The sequence below is a fragment of the Rhodamnia argentea genome, chromosome 4, assembly GCF_020921035.1.
Source record: "Rhodamnia argentea isolate NSW1041297 chromosome 4, ASM2092103v1, whole genome shotgun sequence".
Taxonomy (NCBI): Eukaryota; Viridiplantae; Streptophyta; class Magnoliopsida; order Myrtales; family Myrtaceae; genus Rhodamnia; species Rhodamnia argentea.
The window spans coordinates 22,579,017-22,605,522 of NC_063153.1; the positions used below are offsets into that span (position 1 = coordinate 22,579,017).

General features: G+C 41.2%; 4 protein-coding genes and 1 non-coding gene across 6 annotated transcripts; 2 read left to right on the forward strand and 3 right to left on the reverse strand.

Annotated features, from left to right (window-relative positions):
- The first annotated feature begins 3,506 nt into the window (after positions 1–3,506).
- On the forward strand, positions 3,507–5,520 carry LOC115740748 (GATA transcription factor 21-like). Its single transcript, XM_030674330.2, has 3 exons — positions 3,507–3,932; positions 4,045–4,407; positions 4,841–5,520. Exons 1-3 carry the CDS (start codon positions 3,729–3,731, stop codon positions 5,216–5,218), a joined length of 945 nt encoding a protein of 314 aa, XP_030530190.2. The 5' UTR covers positions 3,507–3,728; the 3' UTR covers positions 5,219–5,520.
- A 2,798-nt stretch (positions 5,521–8,318) lies between these two features.
- Positions 8,319–8,391, reverse strand: TRNAE-CUC. Its single transcript has one exon. It is a non-coding gene; the product is annotated as a tRNA-Glu (tRNA).
- A 657-nt stretch (positions 8,392–9,048) lies between these two features.
- Positions 9,049–13,597, reverse strand: LOC115740744 (enhanced ethylene response protein 5). Its single transcript, XM_030674324.2, has 13 exons — positions 13,208–13,597; positions 12,979–13,115; positions 12,765–12,858; positions 12,556–12,645; positions 12,338–12,403; positions 12,050–12,139; positions 11,891–11,947; positions 11,369–11,430; positions 10,462–10,549; positions 10,077–10,153; positions 9,875–9,949; positions 9,666–9,771; positions 9,049–9,555 (listed from the first exon to the last, which is right to left on the reverse strand). The coding sequence occupies exons 1-13, from the start codon at positions 13,373–13,375 to the stop codon at positions 9,424–9,426; spliced, it is 1,242 nt and encodes a 413-aa protein (XP_030530184.1). The 5' UTR covers positions 13,376–13,597; the 3' UTR covers positions 9,049–9,423.
- A 3,136-nt stretch (positions 13,598–16,733) lies between these two features.
- Positions 16,734–20,815, forward strand: LOC115740737 (thioredoxin-like 2, chloroplastic). Of its 2 annotated transcripts, none has more exons than XM_030674317.2 (4): positions 16,734–17,304; positions 18,394–18,594; positions 19,592–19,756; positions 20,438–20,815. In XM_030674317.2, exons 1-4 carry the CDS (start codon positions 17,107–17,109, stop codon positions 20,573–20,575), a joined length of 702 nt encoding a protein of 233 aa, XP_030530177.1. In that variant the 5' UTR covers positions 16,734–17,106; the 3' UTR covers positions 20,576–20,815. The 2 variants fall into 2 exon arrangements, with proteins under 2 accessions (XP_030530177.1, XP_030530178.1); XM_030674318.2 differs by having other exon boundaries at positions 16,738–17,304; positions 18,412–18,594.
- Positions 20,816–22,725: 1,910 nt separating this feature from the next.
- LOC115740745 (cytidine deaminase 1-like) lies at positions 22,726–24,020 on the reverse strand. The gene is made up of 2 exons (XM_030674325.2): positions 22,918–24,020; positions 22,726–22,879 (listed from the first exon to the last, which is right to left on the reverse strand). Exon 1 carries the CDS (start codon positions 23,922–23,924, stop codon positions 23,016–23,018), a length of 909 nt encoding a protein of 302 aa, XP_030530185.1. The 5' UTR covers positions 23,925–24,020; the 3' UTR covers positions 22,726–22,879; positions 22,918–23,015.
- Between the last annotated feature and the right edge of the window lie 2,486 nt (positions 24,021–26,506).

Consider the following 26,506-nt stretch of genomic DNA (forward strand, 5'->3'; position numbering starts at 1 on the left):
AGCAGTGATCCGTAACTGGCATACGTAGCCTTTCTCGGGATCTTACACATACACACTTATCCTCGATATTTGAAAAAAATTTCAAATAAATGCATGAACTTTTTTTTTTCTTCTTCAAATAAGGACTTTCAATATATTTTATTTCGAATAAGAGCCTGAAATTACCATGCCAATCTAAAATAGGCCATGTTTCATCGTCTGGTCCAGGGCATTTTTGCACTTTAATTTTTTTTATTTTTCTTTCCAAATTTTTTCTATAAAAAAGACAAACTCAAAAAAGCAAAAAGAAACTAAAACTAGAAGAAAATACACACACACAAAAATAATAATAATACAAGCGAGAGGGCAGTACCTTCACCTATGGCCGTCTCCCCATAGCCGGTGGGGCAGGGTTGTCAATGCCTTGGCAACATCGCTAGTACCAGAAGAGCCATCGGTCAGACCTTGGGCAGAGTCATCCCTCACCGACTCGCCGCGACCTGCTGGCCATCGTCGATGCCCCACCGGTTATAGGGTGATAGCCGCATGCGGGAGGCCAGTTCTCCTGCCGGCATTTTTTCACTTTTTGAAAAATATTTTAGCTTTTTAAATTTTTGTCCAATTTAATTAAAATTTATTTTAAAAATTGTCTTTGAACAAAAATGCCCTTGATCGACCGGAATATTTAGCTGGTTAGCAAGGTCGGACCCTCATTTAAATCAGCCATGGACGCTTTAAGCTCTTATTTGAAACAGTTAATGCCACTTCAAGCCCTTATTTGAGAAAATGATAACACTTCGGATCCTTATTTGAAACAATATTCACTTTAAGCTCTTATTTAAGAAAATAATGGCACTTAAGGCCTTTTTTGTTTAATTTTTTCTCGATATTTTACATTTGTCTCCATCTACATATCAATTAACAATGCTAGATCACGTCACGGAAAACGAGTGGACGCCGGTCTTGCTGCTTTATAATGCGGTATCGATACCCGATTTCTTGACTAAGCGAAAGTAACAGGTTCTCCATTCAAATGAAATATGTAAAAACTACTGTCTGGGGAGTTTCGATTTGTAGATGAAACCACTGCTAGCCGAAGCAAGTTACTTCTTCTCTATCACAATGTGTCATACATCTTCTTCTTGGTGTCCGGATGGAATATTTCGGCTGGCGAGTCGAAATCATCCAGTCATGCAGAAGGGCGTTCCATTCTTGGAGCTAAATGGGACATCACAGTCCTTAACCTTGAGAACACGCACGTACCACACGCGTCGCTGTTCATGCCGCTTGGTAAGAGCTCGCAAGAGAGCTTCAAGACAAGGATCACTTTCATCGGGAAGATCCAGCGATCGCGTAACTGATCGACCACATGAAATTTTGGACAGTAAATTACGGCGAGTCGATCCCTTTTTCGAGTCTCTTCCTCAACTGTTCATAGCAATAACAGGGATGTATATAACCCTCTAAAAGCCCCCTCGTGAACATGATCCATGTTTCCCAAACCCTTCCTAATGTCATTTAACAGAGATTAAGTAGAGAATAACACGGAAAGACTGGGGAGATGGGGGCTCTGAACCCTATGCGAGATTGTACAATGAACTTACTGTCGTGTTCTATTTCCTTTTCGGACAGCTTATCACCTTGCTTGTTTTTTCCATCGTTTGGCTAATTTTGCAGCTAAAAGCGAGGAGAAAGAGGGACACTAACCTACTGAAAACAGAGAAGAATCCAAACCACATTGTCGAAAAAGCTGATGAATTGTCCAGCGGTGAAGAGCTAGCTGAAAAGGGAATTTCAATGACTCAACAATGGAAAGAACGACTTGGAATGATTCTGCCTTAAGAAGTTTGGATTCTTTTATTTCTTTTTTTTCCCCGTGATGGTAGATTTTTGAAGGACTTGATGAGTGTTTATAAACTGGTGGTGAAAAACGGCTATCGATCACCTGATTTTCCAATGAAAAGACCACCTGCAAGAGCTCGAAGCGCATGACGGTGCGGGACTAGAAAAGACAAAATTAGGTTTTAGGAGAAATATAGGAAATCTGTGACTGATATAGACCAGGAAAATTATCAAAAAAATCCTAAATAAATTATATTTGTACTAATTTAGTTCTCCGCCTTTTAGTTATGCCAATTGAGTTTTAAACATTTTCACGTTTTCCTAATTGAGTCCATCCGGCCAATACCGGCTAGAAATTGCTAACGTGTATGTTGGTTATCTAACGTGGCATGATCAGCTGACGTGAAGAAATTTTTGTCTAACATATATAAAAAAATCTAGGTTTCCTGCGTTTGAGGGAACAAAAGCGTAAACAAAAATTAGGTTTTAGGAGAAATATAGAAAACATGCGACGATATAGACCAATTGTTGGGTTTTTGCGTTTGCTCTGATGTGCCTATAATGTCGCTTCTACACTGCACAAGCATTCAATGAGTTTTTGGCAAAGTAGCAGCTGCTCAGTATGATACTGCTCCCAAGGTCCATGCAATGCAACACTCTCATCCATCAAATTCTTGGGTTTTTGTTGCCTAAGATTGATCAAATTCAAATCAAGCTTAGCTAATCACATTTCAACGATATTATGATGAGTCGTACTAGATTTCAACGCAATTTTTCGTTTCTTGATCAATTGAGTGACGTGGTGTACCGGATGAGTTGATGGTTGCGGCGGCGGTCCGGAGATTCTAAATATGAGGTATGTGATGGGGTATATCCTAAACCGAATTAGAACAATCACACAGGAAATAGAAAAATAGATGACATACAAATTTATCCAAGTTCACCCTAGAAATAGGGCTACGTCCCGCAAAAGGATTTCACTATGATATTTAGGTTTACAACCGCAACCATACATTACAATGGTCTCTCATACGAGTATAATATATAGAACTTAAAATGAGCCCAAAGCCCAAATCTATCCGAATCCCTTTGATCCCACAACAAACGGGTCAACTTAAAACACAAGCCTAAAACCCGATGTTGTTTCTGGAGCGTTGCCCCGAGCCGCCGGCCGCTCATTGGTGGAGCCCCCACCTGCTATCCGGGCAGCAGAACCCCCAACATTTCATGCGCAAGAGTCACACATCATCGGTTCATACTTCGATTCCTCTAAGTTCACGCGAACGTGCCCAATATGAAAAAAAAGGGTCTCCGAAGTATTCACCAACTCCAACAATATGGAGAAAACTTGCTCCATAAGTAATGATATTGTTGATGAGCCTAATCTTCATTTCGCACTATTACAAAACTTAGTTGATGCCCCGATGGCACTACTTAACAAATCTTTCAGTTATATATCGGGTATCAACTAATTTACAAAGTATTGTATCTTAGAGTTGCTTAATTATCCAACTAAATTATATGGAATCGGTTTAATTATGTTCTCGTAAAAGTAATAAGCATTTCACTTCTAAGATACACATTTATAATAGATTCTATCCATTAGATCTCTTCATTGTAATTTCTCTTTTAGTCCATCCTTTTTCAAGTTCAAGTTTTAACTTCACTGTGATCTCAAGAAGTCCCGTGAATGACCTGTGAAAAATTTCAGTGCTCAAGCTTCCCTTCAAAAGAGTCCAACTCTACACCGTCACGCCTGCCTTTCTTATTTCTTATGCTTGCTTCGTCTTTTTCAGGACATAAGCGCCAAATTTTGCAGGAAAACATAAGAAGACCCTCTCTCTCTCTCTCTCTCTCTCTCCCTCTCTCTCTCTCTCTCTCTCTCTCTAACATACAGAAAGACAAAAATGGCTCCAGACTATCGTACAAGAGAGCTTAACGAGCATCAAGAGGAAAGCTTAACTTCAAGACCTCAACCTCATCATCATCGTCAAGCTTCATCCTCGCGCTTTTCTTGGGTTTCAACCCCAAATCATGTCTTCCATAGCTCCGTCGAAGAACAAGGTGGATGTTCCTACAGGGCATCACCGCCGTCAGCTTGTAAACCAGAGGTAAATTAATAAAGCTGTCCTAAGACAAACTGCTGAGCAGGACATATATATTTGCAGTTTGCTTGCCTCAAGTTCTCATTAACTAGATCAACCCTTCTCTGATGATAAACAGGCTTTGCCGGCTCCAATCGGCGTAGCTACATCCCAGAAATTACAATATCAAAGAGCTAACGAGGATCATCAAAAGGGACGTGTCGAACATGGCTCCTCATCGTCGTCGTCGCCACCGCCATTTAAGTGGACGTCGTCAAAGATGAGGATGATGAAGAAGACAATATTCTCAGAAAAGAGACCAGCACCCAACAAATCATCAGCTCACAATCCTGAAGAGCAGTCGTACCCTGACTCAATTACCTCGTCATGTCCACAGATGGTTACTAATGGTGGCTGCAGCGACAACAACACGGCTAGGGTTTGTGTCGACTGCAACACATCGAAAACCCCACTCTGGAGAAGTGGTCCCCGAGGTCCCAAGGTTCTTTCCTAGTCTTACCCTTAAAATTTAGTACTCCCTTGGTGATATAATCACAGATCATTGATCTGGGTTTAAAAGCTTAGCGATCCTTCCCTAAGTATCATATGCTCTGAAACTTTGTTCTTGTAATGAACTAACTTTCGGAGAATGCAAGAGAAAAGAGTAATCAATCTGTCTTCTGAGATTTTTTTCGTTTTTTCTTCAAAATTATGTGTCTTGAACTGAGGTCTCTCATAATTTTCAGTAATTGTTAGGTTTAGAACGATAAGAAGCATCATTTTGAGGATTTTCACAAATAGGAAATGTTCTTGATGTTTTGTTTGTCGAAGTACTGATATGTCCCCTTAAAGATAAGCTTCTGGAGAACCTTCAATAAGTAAAGACTCTCCTATAGGAAATTTAATCAACTCCATCCTTTTATCTTGAGGCACAGACGCTCTGCAATGCTTGTGGGATCCGGCAAAGGAAAGCCAGGCAGGCCATGGCTGTCGCCGCCGCTGCCCCTTACGGTGCGATTGTTCCTTTTCCTACTATGACTTTGCCTGCAAAGTGTAAGCTAAAAAACAAAGACAACAAGAGGCCAGCAAGTAAACCAGCTATTGATCAAGGATCAGAAACAGTCAAGAAAAGGTCCAAGCTTCCCTCTCCGACATCGGCATCTCACGGAGAGACGAAGGAGCTTTGTTTGGAGGATTTCGCCACGAGATTGAGCAAGCGTTACTCAGCGAATCTCCAGCGGGTGTTCCCACAAGAAGAGAAGGAAGCTGCCATCTTGCTTATGGCCTTATCCTGTGGCCTCGTCCATGGTTGATACAGCTACTGATAGAACAGACAAAATGGTTTTACAGTCATTGAACCGCCAATCTTTTCCACACATTTACCGTTCCAATGGGGTTATGTGACAATATCTACAGGCATCGAGGCACCGATTACACGCGATAACTCCTGAATAGTTTCTATGATCATCGTTTGCTTCTTGAGGTCACCCCCATCACAGAGATAACCGATTACGGATGGTAAAATGGAAAATCGCTCCTATAGCAGCATTTAAGAGCTATATGTCTGGAGTCTCCTCAAATTAGTTCAATAATGAGAACAAGGTTTTCCATCTTATACGTCAAGCTCTGTATAAGCTTGCAGTGCACATTCTACTCTCTACCACTCTTCTATCTTGTCAATTATTTGCCCTTCTTTTTCCCAGTTGATATATTCGCCTTGTTTTCTCTGATTCTGCAATGTGAAGACAGGCACTGTTTTCCTTTCTCTGCAGAAGATGAGGTCATCTGTAACATGAATTGTTGTCGTGAGGCTTCAACAAGTACCAGGTAGACACACGTGAATGAAGGACTACATTTGGCGCAACCAGCGCCGGTGGTTCAATTCCGTGAGAATCTGAGGGTGGTGGCAAAAACTTTACAGGGACATAAAGTTCAGCGACAAAGGAAATTTCTCCGTAGAGTAATTTTGTGAGCACGATGGAAGTTCGTTCAGGAAATGAGCATGCCTGCTTTGTTGCCGCACGTTTGCCAAGATTATGAGGTCGCTTGCATTTTCTATTGGAAGCGGTGTTCTTAGAAAATTTGAGAAATCAGAACCAAGTCACGATGATATGAGTCCAACCCTTTTTTTTTTTGCGTTGAAGATCTTACCAATTCCGAAGTAATCCTATCGTTAGAAGTTTGAGGGGGCAAAATTTCGAGAGAGAATAACTAGTATTCAGGAAAGTTTTCTGTTTTTTCTCATTAGAAAGAAGGCTGTATTTTACAGAACTAACAGCAAAATCATACTCCAACACTTTCCATAGATTTGCCCCCAACTCAATAAGCCTTCAAGCACGGACAATCGATTTTGATCTTTCTTCCTGCATTTGTTAGCTCTCTACTTTTCGAGGTCCAGTGGCGGCAACAAGATGAAGCTTGGAGGGAAGCTGTGGGTGGAGGCCATGGGTGGGTAGGGGGAGAGAAAACAAAAATGAGTGGGAGATATATCCTATCTATCTTTATCCCACCCCTCACATGAGATTATTTTATCATGATTGCATTCTTCATGTATCCGCCCTTGCTATCTTTGGAAAGAGTAACAGCGCAACTACTTTCTCAATAACCATCTCATATCAGCATGAAATGTCCAGTTTGAGACGAAGCTACCAAATCCTTCAATAGGTATACGAGCCCGCACGTGTCAGAAGTTAAGAAATTTCTCCACATTAAGTAGCAATGTCCAATGCATAAGCTGACCAGAGGTTCCCTCACGATATGACTCATGCCTATAACCATGGCGATATCTATTCGACTAAATGGTCAAATAAATTATTTGATTGTCGCAGCCCGTCATGGTCAAATCACGAGGTTCCTCTTCAATGTGACCTTGGGACCCATGGCTAAAACCTTATGGATGGGGTCTTACCCATGTGTATAACAAAGTTAATTTGTGTGCATTCATGGAGATTAATCTAAGTCAAATTATACATATATATTATTGAATATGATGAGAGTACGTCGGGACGATTTTATTATTCTGTTAAAAGAATAGATTTTTTCCTATGTTAGAGATTTTTAAAATAACTGGTAAGTGTCGAGTAGCTGTTTGAAAAAATTACTAAACGCTTGATATCCCCATGACTTGTAACTAACTTACCGAAATGTTTATGAAGTTACCAACTTTTTGTTACAATTTGCATATTATTGCCTTTTCTTGTCTTTTATTGATTTCTACTTTTTCTTTATTGCTAACACCTTAAAGTTACCAATTTTTCATTTTTTTATTACATTACCAATTAATTTACAGCTATCAACTCTCATTTGAGTTACTGACGAATGTATATTTATTTATTTCATTTATCGACCTTTCTTATTGTTTAACAACTTTTATTTGTTTTTCTTATAAACACATTAACTGTGTCAACTTTATATGAAATTTACCTATCTTTATATCGGGCAAGTTACTAGTTTTTCTCTCATTATGTTACGAATTAGTTGGGTTTAAAAATTCTCATATGAGTTGCTTAACAATGTTTACTTATTTTATTAACTTTGGCAATTTTTTTGGTCGAGTTACTAACTTTTATTTGTCTTAGTTGCCTATTGATAAATTTACCAACTCTTTTATAGAAATTACCAATCTTAATTAGAGAGATTAATAACTTTTCTTTGACAAAGTTACCAATCAGTTTGCATTACCTACTCTTTAATTTAGTTACCTTAGTTTTTCTTATTACAAACTTATCTTTTTTTCCGAAAAGAAAATTCTCTCCTTTTACATTATGGTTACTTTTCTTGTCAACGCCTTAAGTTTACCAACTATCATATGAAATTACCACCCTTTATTCAAGCAACTACCAACTTTTCTCCAGTTAAATTCCGGACTAATTTTGTGTTACAAACTCTTATTGAGTTACTTACGAATATTTTTTTTTTTTTAATTGATCAACTTTTTTATTTCTGCTCTTATTAGATATATGCGGTTATGTTCACGAGTGCCTTGAGAGTATCTCAATATCTATATTTAGGTTGCAAGTTCGTGCGAGGGGGGAAAATGTATCTTGTTAACAATAAGTACTTAACAAAGAGATTTTTCAATTCACTATGTATATTCATGATGAGAAAAAATAATAATGCATAGAAAGCTAGAACTTTCCTTATTAGGTTATTTAATTAACGGTTATCGTCATGGTAAAAAAACAACCAAAGCGGAAACTTTCTTTGCTTGGTCGTTTTAACAAGTATCGTCATGGTGAAAAATAAGAGATATGATCAAGAAGGCGCGTTCGCATTTTACTTTGTGAAGTGTAGGTGTAAGATTTTTATGCAGACTGGTGGAACATATGTCGCAAATCTCGTGTCCTTCCGATGATTATAATAAAGAGAAAGTGAACTTAGAGTTCAAAAAAGGCACAAAAGCAAGGAAAAAATTTCCGTTGCCGGGACTTGAACCCGGGTCTTTCGGGTGAGAGCCGAATATCCTAACCAACTAGACTACAACGGAATACGTGGCCAAAGTGCAGACAAATAAAATTTTAATCCTTGACAATTGTTTCATTTGACATTTCCTAGACATCAGCCTGAAAAAACTGTATGAAAGTCGAATTGTCACCTCATTTGTGGGAATGGACAGTAAAAGTCGTTTGTCCACGGCCGTGGTCGTCGTCGTCGTCGTCGTCTCAAGAGCACGTGAAAAGAGAATGTGGAAACGGCGAACCTGGGGGACCTTTTGTTTTTTTGTGTTTTTTTCCCCAAATGAGTCACTGAAGTTTTCCAATGTATAGCATGATTTCTCGTGAATTGACGACTTCTTGTCTGGATTTTCTTTGTTTGCCCACGCATATAACTTCCCTTCTATCTGCTATCACGATCCCTGAGCCATGGAAAACGCTCGACGCACAAACCTTAGTTTGCATCGCATACAACCGCCAAAGATCTATTTCAGCTTGTATCAGCGAGACCATAACTCGGATCCTACTTGACCAAAAAAAAAAAAAAATCCCTCGGATCCTACTATGTTCTTGCCTCCATGATGTTAATTTATTGTTCGAGGGCTGTAGCCCCACCCAAGCGCGCAGAGAGAGAGAGAGAGAGAGAGAGTTCTTATTCAAACACCAGCAAGATATGCACAAAATTGGATGTCAATTAAACGAAAATCCATGGCAAAAACCAAGTGTTGCAATTGCAACTCTCCAATCTAACCGAAAAAAGGCTCATCATATTTCCTTAACTAATGAGATGGAGCGACCTGGAACATCTCCCCATCCGACAAGCCTAACAAATTACCGTCGAGGCTATTCAGCAGAAGGTCCAGGAGGAAACCTGATTAAAAAAAAAAAGATTTAACCGTAGTAACAAGAGGTGTGTTCGCTGACGGCACCAGGAGGGAGATCATTTCCTTCACTGATGGAGAAACAGGAGCACGAAGAAATACACTGTAGACACCTGGATCGGATTGTTACATCAGATAACTAGCATTCCTCCTGCCATTAAGAACTGCATAATCTCGACTTGTGGTATAACGTATAGACCATCTCTATGCATTCACAGGCTTTCCAGTCAATTTGGGGAAAGGATCTTGCTTGCTCAAGACCACCACTTTGCTTTTGTGGGCAAAGTAACCTTTCACGAGGTTCTTGTGTATCAATATGGCAACTATGCACTCCACCTGCCAATTCCACACACCACTTGATCAAGCTAGCTGTTGGATGAACACGATGAGAGAGAGAGAGAGAGAGAGAGAGAGAATATGCACTAATAAGGCATATTAAAATATACCTCATCCAAATCCATGTCTATCTCAAGCCATTTCAATGCTTTGATAATAACTTCCAACTTCATCTGGTGAGCTTTGCTCGGGTCCTTCTGCTTTTGAATGATGTAACTATCCAAGAGAAGCAACAATGAAAGAATTATCAGAGATTATTTATTCTTGTTCCTAATAGTACCATAAGTTCACTGGGAAAAATGATATCACGAGAGCTTACATTTTCTTCAGCAGTCTTTGATAAACTTGGAGCTCCAACTTCTCTAGAACAAGATATACACCAGATCTAAGGAACCTGACCAAAAAAAAAATGGTTAGCTTCAGTATTCGAGTTGTCCCCACCATCTATATCAGGTGATATTGCAGGAAGGTCACATAAAATAGTGACTTTCTTTCTATTGCAGAAAACCAAAGCGAAGTACCTGTCTTCATGCTCTTCTAAAGCACTTCGAAGAAGTTGAAGGTCACCCCTCTTTAGAGCTTGCACAATATTCCTGTACTGTAAAAGTAAATATATCTTGTCACTTGGGAATGGATGACCGGGATATTAATGTCTCCCATATAACCAAAGACAACTTATGGATCAAATAAACTGAAAACTGATCATCACGCGGTAAGAATAACAGAACTACTTAGTTGTGCTGGCTCTTTTATTTCCATCCTTCAGGACTTTTAACATCCATCGATGATAAGTTAAGCCACCAACAGACATAAACACCACTCACTGGCATCCAACCTAATGGAGCACATAGCACAGGAATACTAAAACATAGAACTCAACAGGAAAAGCAGACAGGCAGATCATACCTCGACCAAGTTATATTTCTCCAGGAGCCAATCTTGCGGTAAAATTCCAATTGAAAGCTTCACTGGTATCAAGTACTTTAATATCATCCTATGAAACACATGAAAATCAGTTTCTCACCATAATGTAGCTACAGAGATCATCTTGTACATAAAGCTTAACTATATGATGCAAACAACACTATAAACAGAGAATCAAGAGGCAAGAAGTGCACCTGCTATTGCTGCCAAAAGCCAAGGGAAGAGAGAAAAAGTAGACAACTCAAAATGAACCGAAAAGCAATAGTTAACCAAAGGGTATATGATTTTCTAAAAGTCATTTTAGTACCAAATGAAAACAATGGGGAACTAGTTCCTCGTCGACATGTCAAAGAAGGAATGCCCATTAAGCCAATTGATTTCATAAAATATTTTCATCCCAACATTATAGACACCCAATTTCTCTGGTTCTGCCAACCAAAAAGTAATTCCCCTGGAATAAGTCGGAGTCCAGTAAGACACCCAATTTCTCTGGTTCTGCCAACCAAAAAGTAATTCCCCTGGAATAAGTCGGAGTCCAGTAAGACACCCAATTTCTCTGGTTCTGCCAACCAAAAAGTAATTTCCCTGGAATAAGTCGGAATCCAGTAAGAAGTGCTCAAACTCAAAATCCATTGACTGGAAGTTGGACAAAATGATCCGATCCAATAGGAAAACCAGGTATGCATATGCACAGCATCAATCAGCACATGTGACTTTATGCTGGTGTCATACAGTTTAGTTGACAAATAGCACTATTGCTTATATCAACATCAACTTAGAAACAGAACTCTTGACAATATTAAGTGTGGAAAAAACCACTTTTGTCAGGAGAATCCCTGTCATTACCAAAAAAATGCAAATATAAATTCAGCAAGACATCTGAACAAACCTTATATTTTCTTCACTACGAGGATTGCAATGTGCCAAGGCATAAGACAATTTTTGGTCAGCCTGCCAGGAAAGAGGAATACAACTCATAAGCCCAAGACAAGAACAGTAAATTACAACTTTGCATCAAATCAGTATGCCAAATAAGAATGGAATATAATCAAATAAATATCATAACGCCAAAGCCGGAGCAATCAAACAAAGAGAAGATGCCAGCAAATCTTGTTTAAAAGAGCAAGTCACTTTTTTATCGTGCAAGTGAGCCTTGTGTAGAGTGCTTAACTGGTATGTCGATGCTCCATCCTCAAGAAATAAGGGGTTAAAGCATAGCATATTGCCTCGCATTGTGTATGGGGCCATTGTAAAGTGCTTAACTAGTAGATGCTGGTAGGTTCATCCAACATTCACAAGAAATCAAGGCTTAGAGCCTCAGATAGCCCCGTATCATCAAAGCAAAATATTTAACATTCATCCCAAAAAAAATGAAATGTCACATGAAGTATAAGGCAATGAGACTACTTACAGCTGTAAAATTTTCATTGTAAACTTCCAGACGACCTGTGTAGTACATGTATGTCACCTGGCAATGCATGACAGTCAAATGCTATTTATCTAGCTGCAAACAAAGTTACAAAAGATGCGAAGGAACAGCATCAGCAACACAATCAGCATAAGTTTTGACCTTATCTCTTTGAGGAAATTCTTCGAAATCAAATATCCGAGCAGTCTCAATGCTTCTTATGACGCTGCGACAAAGGTGAACTGTACCGAGCTGTAAATAAAAAATGCTAGCGCCTCTTAGATTTCATGCAAAACAAACATCAACTACTTATGGAAGAAAGGTTTCAGACGAGGTTTGGACTACTATTTGCCGGACTAGCTTTTGAGTTGCATATTCCACATTATCAGAAAAAGGAGACACAAGGACGATAACCGTATAAGCAACAGACGAGTTGACAAAGTATTTTACCTTAAAGTAAATTTTGAACAGCTGACAAGTCACATATAATGCTCCCACACGTTTGGGGCCCTTCCCCTGGACCAAAAAGATCTCCAATATCAGTTAATGCAAAAGAAAGTGCCAATTCTACTTGGAATCTGAGTAGCAGGAAAATCCAAGAATGGAGCAAAACCGATTCATGATAAGAAGATGAAGCAACGAGTTGAATTGTGAACATAGAGACTCACAGCTAGGACCCCAAACACTTTCATGAGATAGGAACCAGCCGCCTTTAATTTCTCCGGTGACTTCCCGTTGGCAGACAGTTCTCTATCCGCCTAGTAAAATCAACACGCAAAATCAAATACCCAACAGACGAATTCGAGTACTTTACTGTAAAAGTACCAAAAATGCATGATAGAGAAAATAAGATACTGAGAAACGACCAACAAATTACCCTCTCAGCAAGAACCCTAATTTCATAAGCAATCACATACAACGCCTCCAGTGCCCAAGCAGAGTCCCAGTTCCTAAACTCCTGAATAAACGCACTGCAATTTCCACCAATTCGCACAATCTCATTCCCAACGCATCCATTTCTACACCAACTCCTCAAATTCAAAGAGCAAAAACTTCAGAAAAAGACGCAACAAGAGGGAAAAAAAAATTACTTGGCAGCTTTCTCATAGGCGTGATACGCATCGACCAAATTGTTGAGCTTGTAATTCTGAAGGCAACGGAAGAGAGGCACGACAATCTCCGCGAACTGCGAGTACTTATCCGACTGCTTTATCAACCTGTTCGCATCCTGGAAGTACACAAACACGAGTCAATCCGACGAATCGATCGGTCGAAATGAGGCTCCGCGAAATAGTCCGTCGCACAGAGAGAGAGAGAGGCCTGAAAGAGGTTGAGGGCATCGGCGAGGGAGAGGAGGGAGGGGGAGTTGGAGGAGAGAGAGAGGAGGTGCTTGAGAGAAGCGACGTCCTGGGAGGAGACGGCGTCGGAGAAGCGGCCGAGGTAGTCGGTGATCCTCCGGTGCGCTTCGCCCATGCTCAGGTACGCCATTTTCGCCCCGCTCTCTCTGTCTTCTTCCCGCTCCCTATATCTCAGATGGATCGACCCCTGCGTCTGCGTCTGCGTCGCATCAACTGCCGGAAGCTCTGTTCAGTTTCTGAAGCTCGACGCTCGACAGTCGACAGTCGTAGCTGTACCTCTGTCTCCTTTCCGTTGGCTCGAATACTGAGTCGAGTTCGAAACCGGTCGACTCGATAACGTCGCGATTGTCCATAATTCTCTCTCTCTCTATGTCTTGTATCGGTGCGTTTGTTTCTGATAAAGTTTTCCGACTTTCATCCGTTGGATTGTAAAAATTGACTAGCCAATCGAAAAATATTTTCCAGTAAATCGAATACTCATAATTATAAATAAATTTTTAAATCTAAAAAAGTGAAAATTCTTTTCAAAATTATATCTCTCTAATTTTTTAACATTTTTAAATATATTAATACTAATTTCTTTTTCAAATATTTTATTCTTTTAAATTTTTAATTTTTTTAATTTTTAAGTTTTATTTTTTATTCTTCCTGTATCGGTGGTCGGCCACGACCAAGGACGGCGACCGATCGGCGAGGCCAAGCCTCGCTGGCCTTGGGCGAGCTCATCCTCGCATATGGCCAACCACAAGCCGAGAAAGACGGAAAATGAAAGAAAATAATAAAATAAAACAATAAATTATTTAAAATTTGCTGAAAATTTTAATTTTTCTCAAATAAAGTCGTGAAATTAGTGTCATTTTTCGAATGAGATCCAAACATCAAAAATCATTTTCAATCACATACCACCAACCATGAAAAATTAACTATGCTCCCGAAAAGTGATTTCCCACGAAGCATTTTTCTTTATCACGGAGTTTTCCCCAAACCAAACACACCCTAAATGAAATTAATACCACAAAAATCTTCAAAGCAATACATTATTCGCCAAAATAATTAGGGATGAGCGTGATTTCATGGTAGAATTGGAAATCGAAGAACCGGTTCGGTTTCGGGTTCTAGGATATGCAAAGTAGATTTCAAATTCAAGAAATTAGGTAATCGGTTCTGAGGGTAATTTTTAGGTTCCGGGTAGGTGGAACTTGAAATCAGGTTTTGTGTTTTTCTTGCTATATGTCTTCGCGGTGCTGTATTCTATGGCATTCGGCAATGAATGTGTAATCTTGAACCACTAATCTGAATTTCAATTTCCGACAATATCCATGACTGATACATTGACTTTTGTTAATATTTCATATTTTTCGAGTGCCTAAATATAAGTTGTGGCTAATGGATTGTACTAGTAAGTGGTGATTATTGAAGTTGATGATTCACTGTAATCATTCAATTGAGTATGCAAGCGGAACATGGATAGACCCTATAACTTGTGACAAGGTAGGTTTCGGGCTTCGGGGTGTGCACGGTAGGTTTCAAGTTCCAAAAAATAAAAAAGTTATTCCGATGAATAGATTCGGGTTCTAGGTAAATTTTTTACGAAACCCGAACCGTTCACCTCTAAAAATTATTTCAAGTCGCAAAGAACCCAACACTAGCATAACCATGCCACATTCACCCTATGATACTAGTCTAGGCTACTAGTGAAGTCTAAGATAGGAAGGTCGATGAGGCTAGCGACAGCCGATTAGATGGTTCAATTTTAAGGTTACGATTGGCATATGGAAAAGAACTTTCAGACGAGGAGCCACCAACCGGAACCACTTGGCTTGATAATTGGTTTCATCAAAATTTACAGTCAAATTGCCAAACTGGAATGACAATTTTAATTTTCCCCTTATTTTTTTATTTTTTTGGTCCTTTTTTAATGACAATTTTCTTTTTAAAATTCTCTTTTAGTTTTCTTGTCCCGAAAGCTCCAACCCTAATATTTTGTTACCTTGCTTACTGTCCCACTTGCATTCGGCTCGCTCACGTGCACTCATTCATCACTGCATTCTTTATATCCTCTCTGTTTTACTTTCCGTGTTCACGCTTGGCACTCCCTCTTCCTTTCAATCACAGCCTCCCAACTATGCTCCGATTACTCCCCGTTTGAAAAGTCCATGAAAAATTAGAGATTTATTCGACAAACAAGCTACCGGGGATTTTTCGAGTTCGAGAAGCGAGACAAAAAAAAAAAATAGAGTCTCGAGGATTTCTGCTTGAGATCTTTCAAAACAAGTCGAACATGTTCGGCAAACAAACCTGGGAAATAAAAAAATTCCAAGACGAGAAGATTATCAAAGATAAAAGTGTGTTTTCCACGAAGAAAAGTGTCCTTCAATGAGTCACGAAGACGAAGCGGAGTGCTTGACCAACGCAAAGACAAACAAATTAGGAAAAACCATTACTAGACATAAAATTACATAATTCTTAATTATATTTCCCCAAGCGGCCTCTACATTAATGTCGTTTGTAGTTGGTATTTCATAGTATTTTCCACATGAACGCAATTTCAGAGTTCTCTTCTGTTTTCGCGTGAGCGAAAGACGCAAGAACAAACACGTCTCCTATGATAGACAGATGGAGAGGGATGGCATTGGCTGTCCTGATTTCGGTAATGAGCGTTGGAATTGACGTTTTCGATTTTGCTCTTGTTGTTTCGCATGTCGGGCAGAGACCGGAATCTGGTTTCTGTTTTATTGCAGGGTAGAATCGTGGAAGGAAAACGTGATTCGAATAAGGACCACCCGAACGCAGGGCTTTACTTTTCTTTCGTTTTCCCGGGGAAAAGTCGTCCCGATGCGGATGAGATTCTTTTCCAGGCCCGCTTGGACAACCAATTTGACCCCAAAAATCGGAGAACGGCCAGAGAGGCTCTTTAGCAATCCGAATGGCTGCTGTGACCCACGACGTCGTAACATCAAGCGAGCTCAGGCACGGCCTCGCAGGTCCTCAGAGGCGGCAGCGGCGGTGGGCCACTTGGATCGCCGGTTTCGAAGGCGTGATTTTTCCGGGTGCAGAATCTCAAGAGCTTGCCAGTAAAAAATGAAAATCTAGATAGGCGCAGTGCTCTCCTATGACGACATTCCCATTACCGCTCTCGTTTCACGTCTGCAGCGGATTTATACTCAAGAAATCGTGACCATTTCTTTTCGATGTATAAAGTGGGGACACATTCGGGATTCTCTACACGTTTTTTTTTTTTCCTTTTTTTTTTAATGTGCGACCGAGTAAGAAAGAGAGAGAAACGTGTCTTTTCAAACTGAAGTGCCATTGGAAAAGGAGGGGCCAAAATCAAGCTCGGCACTTTCAAAAGTTATTGAGTCATGTTGATCGAGTGGTAAGAGGTTCTTCGGGGTCATCTTTGGAACTTTGGCTGAGCTTATAATATCCGGCGAGTCGGGGTTTTGAGGTTTTGAGTTTTGGTGTCGGAACTAACGTCAAAAACGACCGAGGGGTTGGGGAAGCTCGTGTCGCGGACGGTTCCCTGTGGTTCACATGTGACACTTTGGCACACTGAGGGAATCAACAATCCAGATACTCGGACGTCTCTCGGCTTCGCATTACCCACAAACGCAAACGCTAGACGAAGAGAAGGGAAGAGAAGATAAACCCCAGAACCTCCTTCGGGCTTCGACGCTCCGGTTCCCATGTCTCTCCGATCTCTTTCTCTGACATTCGTTCCGAAGCTCTCGTAAAGCTGCGCTTTTGCCCCATCTTTCGCGGTGCCCACGAAGCTCCGAGGGGAAGAAAGGATTGATACTCGGTGCCTTCGATTCCTCTCTTCTCCTTGGTTTTTGGTTTTTGGGTTGGGTCTTGGCTTAGATGGCTGATGTGGTTCGATTGTCGTCATTGCGCTTCTCTTCTTCTCTGACGACATCCTCTTCGAGCCGGCATGCCCTCTGTCCTCCTCAGAAGCTCCACAAGAGGTCTGATTCTTCCGCGAATTGTTCAAGTGGTGGTGGTGCTGGTGGTGTTGCGGGTCTTGGTTTCGTACCCCGAAAGCGATTTGCCTCTTTAAAGGTGCAATTTTTTCCCTTTTCTTTTTCTGGGGAAATTCTTGCTTTTGCGGGATGTGTTCTTTGACAGTAGTGAACTTGTGAGGACTCATTTGAATGAGCGGCTTGTTGTTGCGATTTCTGTTTTGCACATTAACCCCGGCAAGTTCATATTTTTCGGTTTCAATTGGATTGGTTCTTTTAGTGCTTTGGGGGATTGTTGTATTGTGCATGATTGTCGGAGTCTCTAGGATTACAAGGACTGAATGACCGACCAGCATTAATTTCGAGCGGAAGCGCTTGTTAGGAAATAAATGAGCGAGGGAAACCTCATCTTGGATAGGATTTTTGGTTTATACATCCCATTTCTTTGGTCTTGCTCCATCCTACACTTTTGTAGTCAAATGAAACCAAGAAATCCTGGTAATGTATTGTCTGCCGGTGCTCTGGTTTCCTTCAGTTCGTACGTTGATCCTTTGAGGTTGGACAATCAGTTGATTTCCAATGATGTGGTATCCTGAGCCAATAAGAGACCAGCAACAGCCTAGAGCTAAAAAAATGTTTTACAGGCTAAGATCAAGTATATTGCACTGTACATACACAGAAGTTTGCACTTGCGAAGATGCAAATTTAACAGACTATTGACTTGATATGATCCTTTTGCTGGCCCTTGTTTGACTCAAGAATAGGGGATTTTGACCAGACGAACATGGTACCGATTATGGAACCTAATATCACGGGTGGATACCAGTTGAAACCCCTACCCATTTTGTTACTCTTGATTTCGAGACAGATATAAATTTCTGACAGTTGTCGATAGATCATCTGTGAATCACAAACTGACTTGTACAGAAGTGGAAGCCACAAACACGCACACACACCGAGGGAGCCTGATTAAGCTAGTGGGCAATTGCTTTGGGAGTAGGTTGTTAAATTGATGCATCAGCGTTTGATAGTACAGGTCCACCATGAGGAGGAAAAAAGAAATCAAGTGTACTCTATTAATATGTTCCCATATGTATACTTCATGTACAAAATTACCAACACATGCGCACTCAACCACATATGAATAAGATTTCTGTTTTATGACTGTTTTGTTTATGTTTTCTCCCTGTTGGTTGCTCTCCTCCAGGCGCATGCAACTGTCACTGAAACAAATCAGCCAAAATGGTGGGAGAGGAATGCCGGACCCAATATGGTTGACATTCATTCTACACAAGAGTTTTTGAGTGCGTTAAGTCAAGCTGGAGACAGACTAGTAATTGTTGAATTTTATGGGACTTGGTGTGCTTCTTGCAAAGCATTATTTCCCAAGGTGAGTGTCCCATCTATTATTCTTTTCATGGTTCAGTCAACATAAAGGAATTGTCTTGACACATTGATTTTATCTGTCATTTCCCGTTGGCCAGCTTGATCCCTTCCCCATCGATAAAATATATATATATATATGCAGCTTTTCTACCGGACATTATATACTTCAAAGTATTCTCCTGACGGCATGCATTTCTCATTTCATATTGTGGTCGCTGATTGTATAAATGGCAGGAGAAATAGAATACACTCAATTTATGCAGGTGTCATTTTAGATTTTGAATTCTTCTCAATTTTACTCCGTCTTGTTTTCTACCTAGGAATTAGGGTTGACCTTTATACACATTTTACTGAGAATTATTTGAAGTGTGGCACGTTGAATGAGAATCTGCTCAATTCAGTGTTCCTGTTCTGACGGGTATCTAGGTACTTGTTTGCTTGATCGACTGAAACAAATGAAGCATAAGTCATCTATATGCGAAGCAGTGTTAGTTTGTATATGGAATGCCTAGAATTGCATGTGGCAAAGAGTATTAAGTACTGTATGGACAACAGCTTGAGAGGCAAAAATATTTAGGAATGACAGACATGAGATTCTCTTATTCCGAAGAATACAAAGTCCAAAAATCAGAACTTCTAAACTATTTGTGGTCTTTTGAACCAATACTGGCATTTGCGACAAAAAGATATGCAGAGTGTGCTAAATAAGTCGCTGATCATGGTAGCATGTGGTCTAGGATTCTTTCTCCAACAGGTGGTATTTTTGTCAAGAAAATGTGTCCCTTAGAAGGAAGGATTGACAATTTATAAAAAGATGCAATGCTGATTAACCCAGTTTCATATATCCTAGAGTAGAAACTCAAGTTGGCCATGGGCAAGATACATCAAATGAATTTTGGAACCTGTTTGCCATCACTTCCTTGCACTTTTGTTGGAATTCTTTTTCTTGTGTTAAGCCAATATGGGTTTTGTGCTGATGTTTTCTTGTGGTAATCCATCAGCTCTGCAGGACGGCCCAGGAACACCCCGAAATCTTATTCCTAAAAGTCAATTTTGATGAGAATAAGCCAATGTGTAAGAGTTTGAGCGTGAAAGTGCTTCCTTATTTTCACTTCTATCGTGGTGCTGATGGACAACTGGAGTCCTTTTCATGCTCACTTGCGAAGGTAAGTCTCTCAAATAATCTTTCATGCGTTTATACAGCTGGTTCCGGTGAGATACTCATTGCGCTATGTTGGTAGAACAATCGGGAATTTGGATCAATGAAGTTGAGACGGGATAGTATGACCTGCTAAAGGGGGACGAGAAAATTGGGTTCCAAGATGAGACTGCAGGATTTTAAGGTGGTATTGGAGTCTGGATTAGTCAGGTAGATTTTCTTTTCAAAGTTCGGACAACAAAAATAGTTGAGGGATAGTCTATTCAGTGGCTGCTCAAGGTCTACTCTATTTATGCCTTCCAACTTTAAAACCTGGTAACTGAATAGCTTGCAGTCTGGAAGTGAGGATTGGTGATCTTCTAGGGTTCCTGAAATCATGGGTTGGGGCTGGGTAGTCTGAAGAAGTAAAGAGTTTCATGTGAATCTGGTGAAACAACTTTAAATCTTCACATATGTAGGTGGCGGTGGTGTCTATGCAGAAACTTTTATTGCTACATCTACGATTCTTTGATGATATTTATGAGGTAGAGTTGCTGTTTAGGCATGAGACCATGGTTCAGGAATCTTCTGTATGAATAATTGATCATGTAGCATATAATTAGGCTTTGTTTTTTATCATGCAACTTAAACAAACAGCTGCATCCGATCTTGTATTTGATCTCCCTTTGTTCTCTTGAATTATCTGTAGTTCCAAAAAATTAGGGATGCCATCCAAATGCATAACACTGAGCGTTGCAGCATCGGACCACCTAAAGGGGTCGGTGATCTTGTTCTAGAAGCTGCTTCTCCTTGGAAGGATAAATCAGCAGGCGCAACTTCCACCTAAAAATCATACCATAAAATTCTCTCTAAATCAGCTGTAGTACAGCAAAAGCAGTCTCAACATGTATATTTACGCCACCACGGTGAAGCAACGTTTGAAAGTTGTTTTCTGATTGCGTATTTGCAATTCTTGAAGAATTTTTGGCTTTGGTTATTGGTGTATGCAGTTTGAAACATCAAATGGAAATGTAATTCTTGCTAGTATATTTCCTCTGATGATATGTAAGTAGATTGTTCCTGATCACTTTCTTGTCGCGATCTGGGAATTCCTGTGCATTTTCTTTTTGTCCAGATATAATATCTTTAAACATAGAATAGTTGAAAAGGAACTGGATAAACAAATGTTCATATATCTGGGGCCGCGTCAGTACTTATTAGATGTTCATTGAGCTTTTGTCTTTTTAAGGAAGACAAACGGATGACTCACTGTCTCCGTGTCTTCATCCATCAAACAAGAAGGTAAACTGGTCAACTCGAGTCTTTTAGTGATGGCAAATCCTACAAAGCATGAGGTCCTTGGTTGAAAGCACGACCCTTTTTGAAATTCTTTAAGCTCTGTCCTTTCTGCTCTTTGCTTGATCTCAATGAGGATAGATAGTGAATGCCCGATCAAGTTTCGACCGCTGCGGTGCGGTGCGGTCATGCGAGAAGAGCACGACATCCAAGACTACCGTCAGTGGATATTCGAAAGTAGGTCAGAACACGCAATGCGATGCTAATTCTAGTACTTGGATACTATCTTTTGTTTTCCACTCCGTATTGTGTACTGTATTTTGTCCTCCTCTAAATATCCTTTGTTTTCTGATGATTTGTACTATTTGAATACCACAAAGACGGTATGTTTGCTTATTTTCTTGTCCGATCTTGTTTGCTGTCTTGTGCTTTCAATATTGGATCTGTTCACCATCTTCTGTTCACTGGCGAAAACACTTCATGTGGACGATAATTCCATGCTCTATTTCAAGAACGAAAATTAGGCATCCTGAGCAAAACACATCATTTTGACGACAATTTCGCATTCTAAGTGTCGGTGTCGTAGTCCCTCCCCGTTGAGAGATCACAACCCAGCAATATCCTACATGTCCATGTCCCCTATCACAGATCGAAGTTCCCATGACCGGTAAAGTTGTCCGTGAAAACCGCGGATTGAATTCCATAAAAAAACTGTCCTCAATACCGAATCAATATGTTCCACACCTTGGTATACAAATCGAAACATCATCTGGATCCCTTGGCCAACATTTCATGTGAGTGATTACCACGTGCATCACTGAGTTTGTCATCGTGGGTTCTATGGACCCACTTGAGGACCGGACCATGAATGGGTGGGCGGTTCCCTGATGGAATTCCCAACTCTAGAACCGATCACCCCTATCCAAAATGGGTGGGGGTTGTTCTCGACTCTGAAATCCATTTCAACCGAAAGGAGTTTTTCTGAAAGAAGTTTGCAACTTTGGAAGTCCCAAGCTCCAGGCTCGCTAATCACACGCAGAAGCAAACATAGAGTGAAAGAGAGAGAGGACCATATCAGTTTTATAATAATCCAAGAAATGCTGTTGATTACCGATCCTGGGCCTCGGGGATAGCCGAATCTTTGCTGCTTTTAGGACGTTCCTAGTCATACTGTTAGAGAAAGCAAAGCAAAGGAAAGCCGGCTAGCTTTCGCTTTCGCCCTCCTTTCCCCGTATCTGTAAGATGACAAAGCAGCACAGCGCACAGCTCAGACATCCATGATCAGCCCAGGACAGCTAGGTCAACTTTGCTAGCTTTGCTGTTGCCACCAAAAAGAATATTCATACGTTTTGGCTCAATTCAACGCATATCGTTCAGAATTTACAAAGTGCAAAATCTTTTTCAAAATTTTTTTTGTGTTATTGGGGGGGAAGTTGGGTTGCGGTTTCAAAAAATTCTAAGGCTAAGGATAATAAACCAATCGAAATGAAAACTATCCGGACCAGACCGGACCAGATCAGCCAATTGGGTCTTATTCCTAAAGGTTATAAAGCGATTTCTGGTTCCAAAGAGAATCGAACCAATCGGTCAAGACTGGACTGAATAATTTTTTTTTTTAATGAAAGAATTTCTAAATATAAACCATGCGACTGGTTCAATGATTGGACCGCTCGGAAAATGGACCGGTCATCTATGTCCCTAATGCCTGACAGCTATGATTAAAATATTGTAATCTAATCTGATCGGGTAACCTCACAATCATATCCAAATTTCATTTTGATGAATCTGATTTAGGATCAGCATACTATTGTAATTCAGCCAAGAAGAAGAAAAAAGGACACAGAGTTGAGAACACTAGTCTTCTTTTCTTCTGGGGAGGCCTAAAAACAACATGGGTCGATCGAATTCAGAGTCACCAATTGCACATCGATATCAAGATTCAGAATCAGAATCCACCCACCCACCCATCAAGCGAATGAACCCGACCCCGCTTAGCCCGACCTGCAGTGGACCACCCGGAACTCGCACTTGGGCGACACCAGCCCCATCAGGAGTCTCGCCGTGTGCTCCTGCCTCACCACCGCGCCCTCCTTCTCCACCAGGACGCCGCCCACGATCCCCTCGTACCCGCCGCCTCCTCTGGCTACGTACGCCACCAGCGCCGCCTGCACGGGGCCGAGGCTCGGGTTGTACGCCGCCGACTCCGCGTACGAACCCTTGTACACCTTCCCCTCGCGGTCCACGATCGCCACCCCGGACGGGCACTTGCTGTACGGCGCGTGCGACTCGTTCGCCGCCTCCAGCGCCGCCGCCGCGAGCTCGTCGGCCTCGGGCCCGCCGCAGAAGCCGTTGCAGGAGGACTCGTGGGTTGGGTTCCGGGTCGAGAGGGTCAGCCCGTTGTGGTGGGGCTCCAGGAGAAGAGGCACCTCCTCGCCGAGGAGATCGCTCGGGCCGAACCGCCGGGGGAGGAGGCGGGACAATGGGCCGAACGCGGGGTCTGGTTCCTGGTCCGGGTCGTTAACGGGGAAGACCCGGATTTGGATCTCGGGGGCGTGGCGGATCTCTTGGAAGAATTGGCGGCAGTGGCCGCAGGGGGTGGAGGAGACGGCGACGGAGAGGAGGCGGGGCTCGCAGTGGAGGGCGAGGTTGGTGGCGAGGAACTGCTCGGCGTGGACGGAATGGTGGAGGGGAAGGCCCGTGAACTCGAGGTTCACGCCGAAGAAGATCCGGCCGGAGGAGCCGAGGCCGACGGCGCCGACGTGGTAGCGGGAGATGGGGGTGCGGGCGAGGCACTTGGCATCGCCGACGAGGGTGGGGAGGAGGTCCGTCAGGGCGAGGCCGGCGTCCTTCGCCATGGACGCGGCCTCGGGAGCTTCGATCACGAATCTGGGCGGGTCCATGAAACGGGTCGGGGCTCTTGCTGGATTTTGTGGTGGGAAATTAGAGATAGGGAGAGAGGAGTTCCTTGGGAACGGGGAGGGGGAAGAGGCGGAGGGGTAGGGAATACGGCGGATGGGGCGATTATTTATAGCCGATGACAAGTCATTTATCTTTTCTTTAGTTAATTATTTAATTCGGTAATCAAGAACTTCCACGGCACACTCGATAATTAACACATTTTTAAAAAAAAATTGCTAAGCGCGCGAAGGATATTGCTAGTGACAAATAGTTGGAGGAGATTCGCCTCCCCTCTCCTCGAAATTGGGAGGAGCGGAAACGGTGAGTTTTGACCGTTAGCTAGTCGACTTTCTTCCGTTTCAATGGCAAGCCCCCTGATCACGAGACAAGCGATTCGATCCGAGGCTATCAAACCCGATCGATGTAAAGGGCGACAGATCTCGATAAGCGATTCCCCTCTTGAGCCCAAATTTTGATTACCTTGGCTCGCTCGGGGCGATTTCATGAACACGGGAATGATAAATCGAACGAGGTTCACAAGTTCACAGAGGGAAGAGCTCTCGTCCACCGCTGCTGTTGCTTGGGGCATGAGAGAAATCACTTTGGTGTATTCGTCCAATCCGGAGCGCGTAATATATTTTCCAAACCCTAATGATCTCGGGTTTGTGAAGTCGAACATTTAATCGGAAAAGAAAGTGATAGCGTTTGATTCGCTGAAAACTTCATGGCGATCATTTTTAAGGAAAACGGTTAGTTTCATTACTTTAGTAGTTTAGGAAACGTATTTTCCTTCTTTCTAGAAGGGAAAGTCATTTTCCCTCGATTCAAACTTGTTGTTTTCGGTTCGGAATAAACATTTTTTGTATATCAATCAGCTTTCCATCATCCAAATATGAAAAAGTTGAACTCTACGACATCTAAAACTTTATCACCAATAGAGCGAAAAAAAGAAAAACCCTAAGTTTAAAAAGCAATACCACTTTTATTTTCGACAAAAAAAGGATAATTATTTAATTATTTTGAAATAAATACATAAGTTGTCATGCCAATGTCAAAAGTACTAGGAAAGAGATTGACATGCCCTCCGTCCGATTCATTCCACTTCTTGAGTGAATGGTCTGACTAGAGATATCAATCATAAAAGGACATTATAGGATGTCTGAAAAGTCATTCCTCCCCGTAACTGCTGCCTCAATTAGTCTAAAATTGACAGTAATGCAAGTGAACAATGGCTCGGATAAGGGTTTCTTCAACGGCCAACCTATAAACACACGCATCGTGCTGGGAAATTTCCCCGATCAATCCTATATCTAATGTACATATGTCAATTTAGTCATCATCTTTACAAATTTTTCTAAATTGATCCTAAAAACTTTGCAGGAAATTTCGATACATTCGTTCCGACTAATTTTTTTCCGAAAATCTCCGACGTGGCGATCCGTCACGTAGGATGGCTACCAATCACCGGATCGCCTCAGCAAGATCCATTAACCGGAGGGACTGCACCGGACTTCCGTGTAAATGTTTGGGACTAAACCGACATAATTGAAAAGTTTCGGATCGAATTGGCATCCATACAATCGGTTCGTGACGAATGAGGTATTTTTTCCCGGTCGACATATGCTCAACTGCCTCCAATCAATTAGTTGAATCTCTTTTTGTGTTAGGATGGGGGGCATCTTGTTCTTATGTTGCGCATCTCGCATCTCATTCCTGGATATTGCAATAGTCACGTGTTGCATCCGATGGTAAGAATATTTCGTACTCCTTAGAATATGTTTTGCGTCGGGTGTTCTCTCTTTTTTATTTTTTATTTTAACGATCTCATGTTTGTGACGTGGATTTCACGCGACCCATATTTACTAGCTAATGCGATGTTGAAGCGGAAGACACGACTAACATGTTGAAATTATGTGATTACAAAGCAATAAGCACGCGTTGGTCGTGCGATTAAATTTATTATATTCAGTGAAATTGAGCCCCACAATGAAAGTCCAAGCCACGACATCTTTTTCGCAAGGTGACAAAAAGGAGTTTCGTCGAGTGAAGGCATGAACTTTAGCAAAAGAAGACATGTCACAAGTCGTGATGGCCTTAATCATAAAGGTGATCGGGGGAGTAGAATGGAGTCAGATTTTGAGACTTGAAAAATACCGCTTTTGAGGAACTATTCGTGTTGCTAATGATTACCGGTAATTATGCAGCAAAGTCTTAAACGAGAATATCATAAAACAATTCTGATATTTTTTTCAAGGACTCTCGAAAGAGAAATAATTGATAGGTTGTACTTTCATAAAAAAGGAAAAACAAGAGTAAAAATATATTGAAAAGAGCGGATACCTTTTGTGAATAGACAATATAAAAAAGAACACGTTTGAAAAACTGTAAATTCATATATAAAAAATGACATGCGATATAAAAAAAGAACATGACTTTTTATGTCTCGAAAGCTATAAAGTTGGATTAAAAATGAAAGAAATTGGGAATGAAAATTAAAGCAAAGTTTATTTCTTAGTAACTCTTTATATAACCGTCGATTGCAGATTAGAATTACTTTGGATGTATTCTTTGTAAGAATTGATCA

Excerpts from the sequence above, each read along its gene's own strand:
- LOC115740748 (XM_030674330.2), top strand. The coding sequence starts at position 3,729 with ATGGCTCCAGACTATCGTACAAGAGAGCTTAACGAGCATCAAGAGGAA. Across the intron at positions 3,933-4,044 it reads CGTCAGCTTGTAAACCAGAG|GCTTTGCCGGCTCCAATCGG; the intron begins GTAAATTAATAA and ends GATGATAAACAG. Across the intron at positions 4,408-4,840 it reads GTGGTCCCCGAGGTCCCAAG|ACGCTCTGCAATGCTTGTGG; the intron begins GTTCTTTCCTAG and ends CTTGAGGCACAG.
- LOC115740744 (XM_030674324.2), bottom strand. The coding sequence starts at position 13,375 with ATGGCGTACCTGAGCATGGGCGAAGCGCACCGGAGGATCACCGACTAC. Across the intron at positions 12,646-12,764 it reads TTAGGGTTCTTGCTGAGAGG|GCGGATAGAGAACTGTCTGC; the intron begins GTAATTTGTTGG and ends TGATTTTACTAG. Across the intron at positions 10,550-11,368 it reads CGTAGTGAAGAAAATATAAG|GATGATATTAAAGTACTTGA; the intron begins GTTTGTTCAGAT and ends TGTGTTTCATAG.
- LOC115740737 (XM_030674317.2), top strand. The coding sequence starts at position 17,107 with ATGGCTGATGTGGTTCGATTGTCGTCATTGCGCTTCTCTTCTTCTCTG. Across the intron at positions 17,305-18,393 it reads AGCGATTTGCCTCTTTAAAG|TTGGTTGCTCTCCTCCAGGC; the intron begins GTGCAATTTTTT and ends GTTTTCTCCCTG. Across the intron at positions 19,757-20,437 it reads TTTCATGCTCACTTGCGAAG|TTCCAAAAAATTAGGGATGC; the intron begins GTAAGTCTCTCA and ends AATTATCTGTAG.
- LOC115740745 (XM_030674325.2), bottom strand. The coding sequence starts at position 23,924 with ATGGACCCGCCCAGATTCGTGATCGAAGCTCCCGAGGCCGCGTCCATG.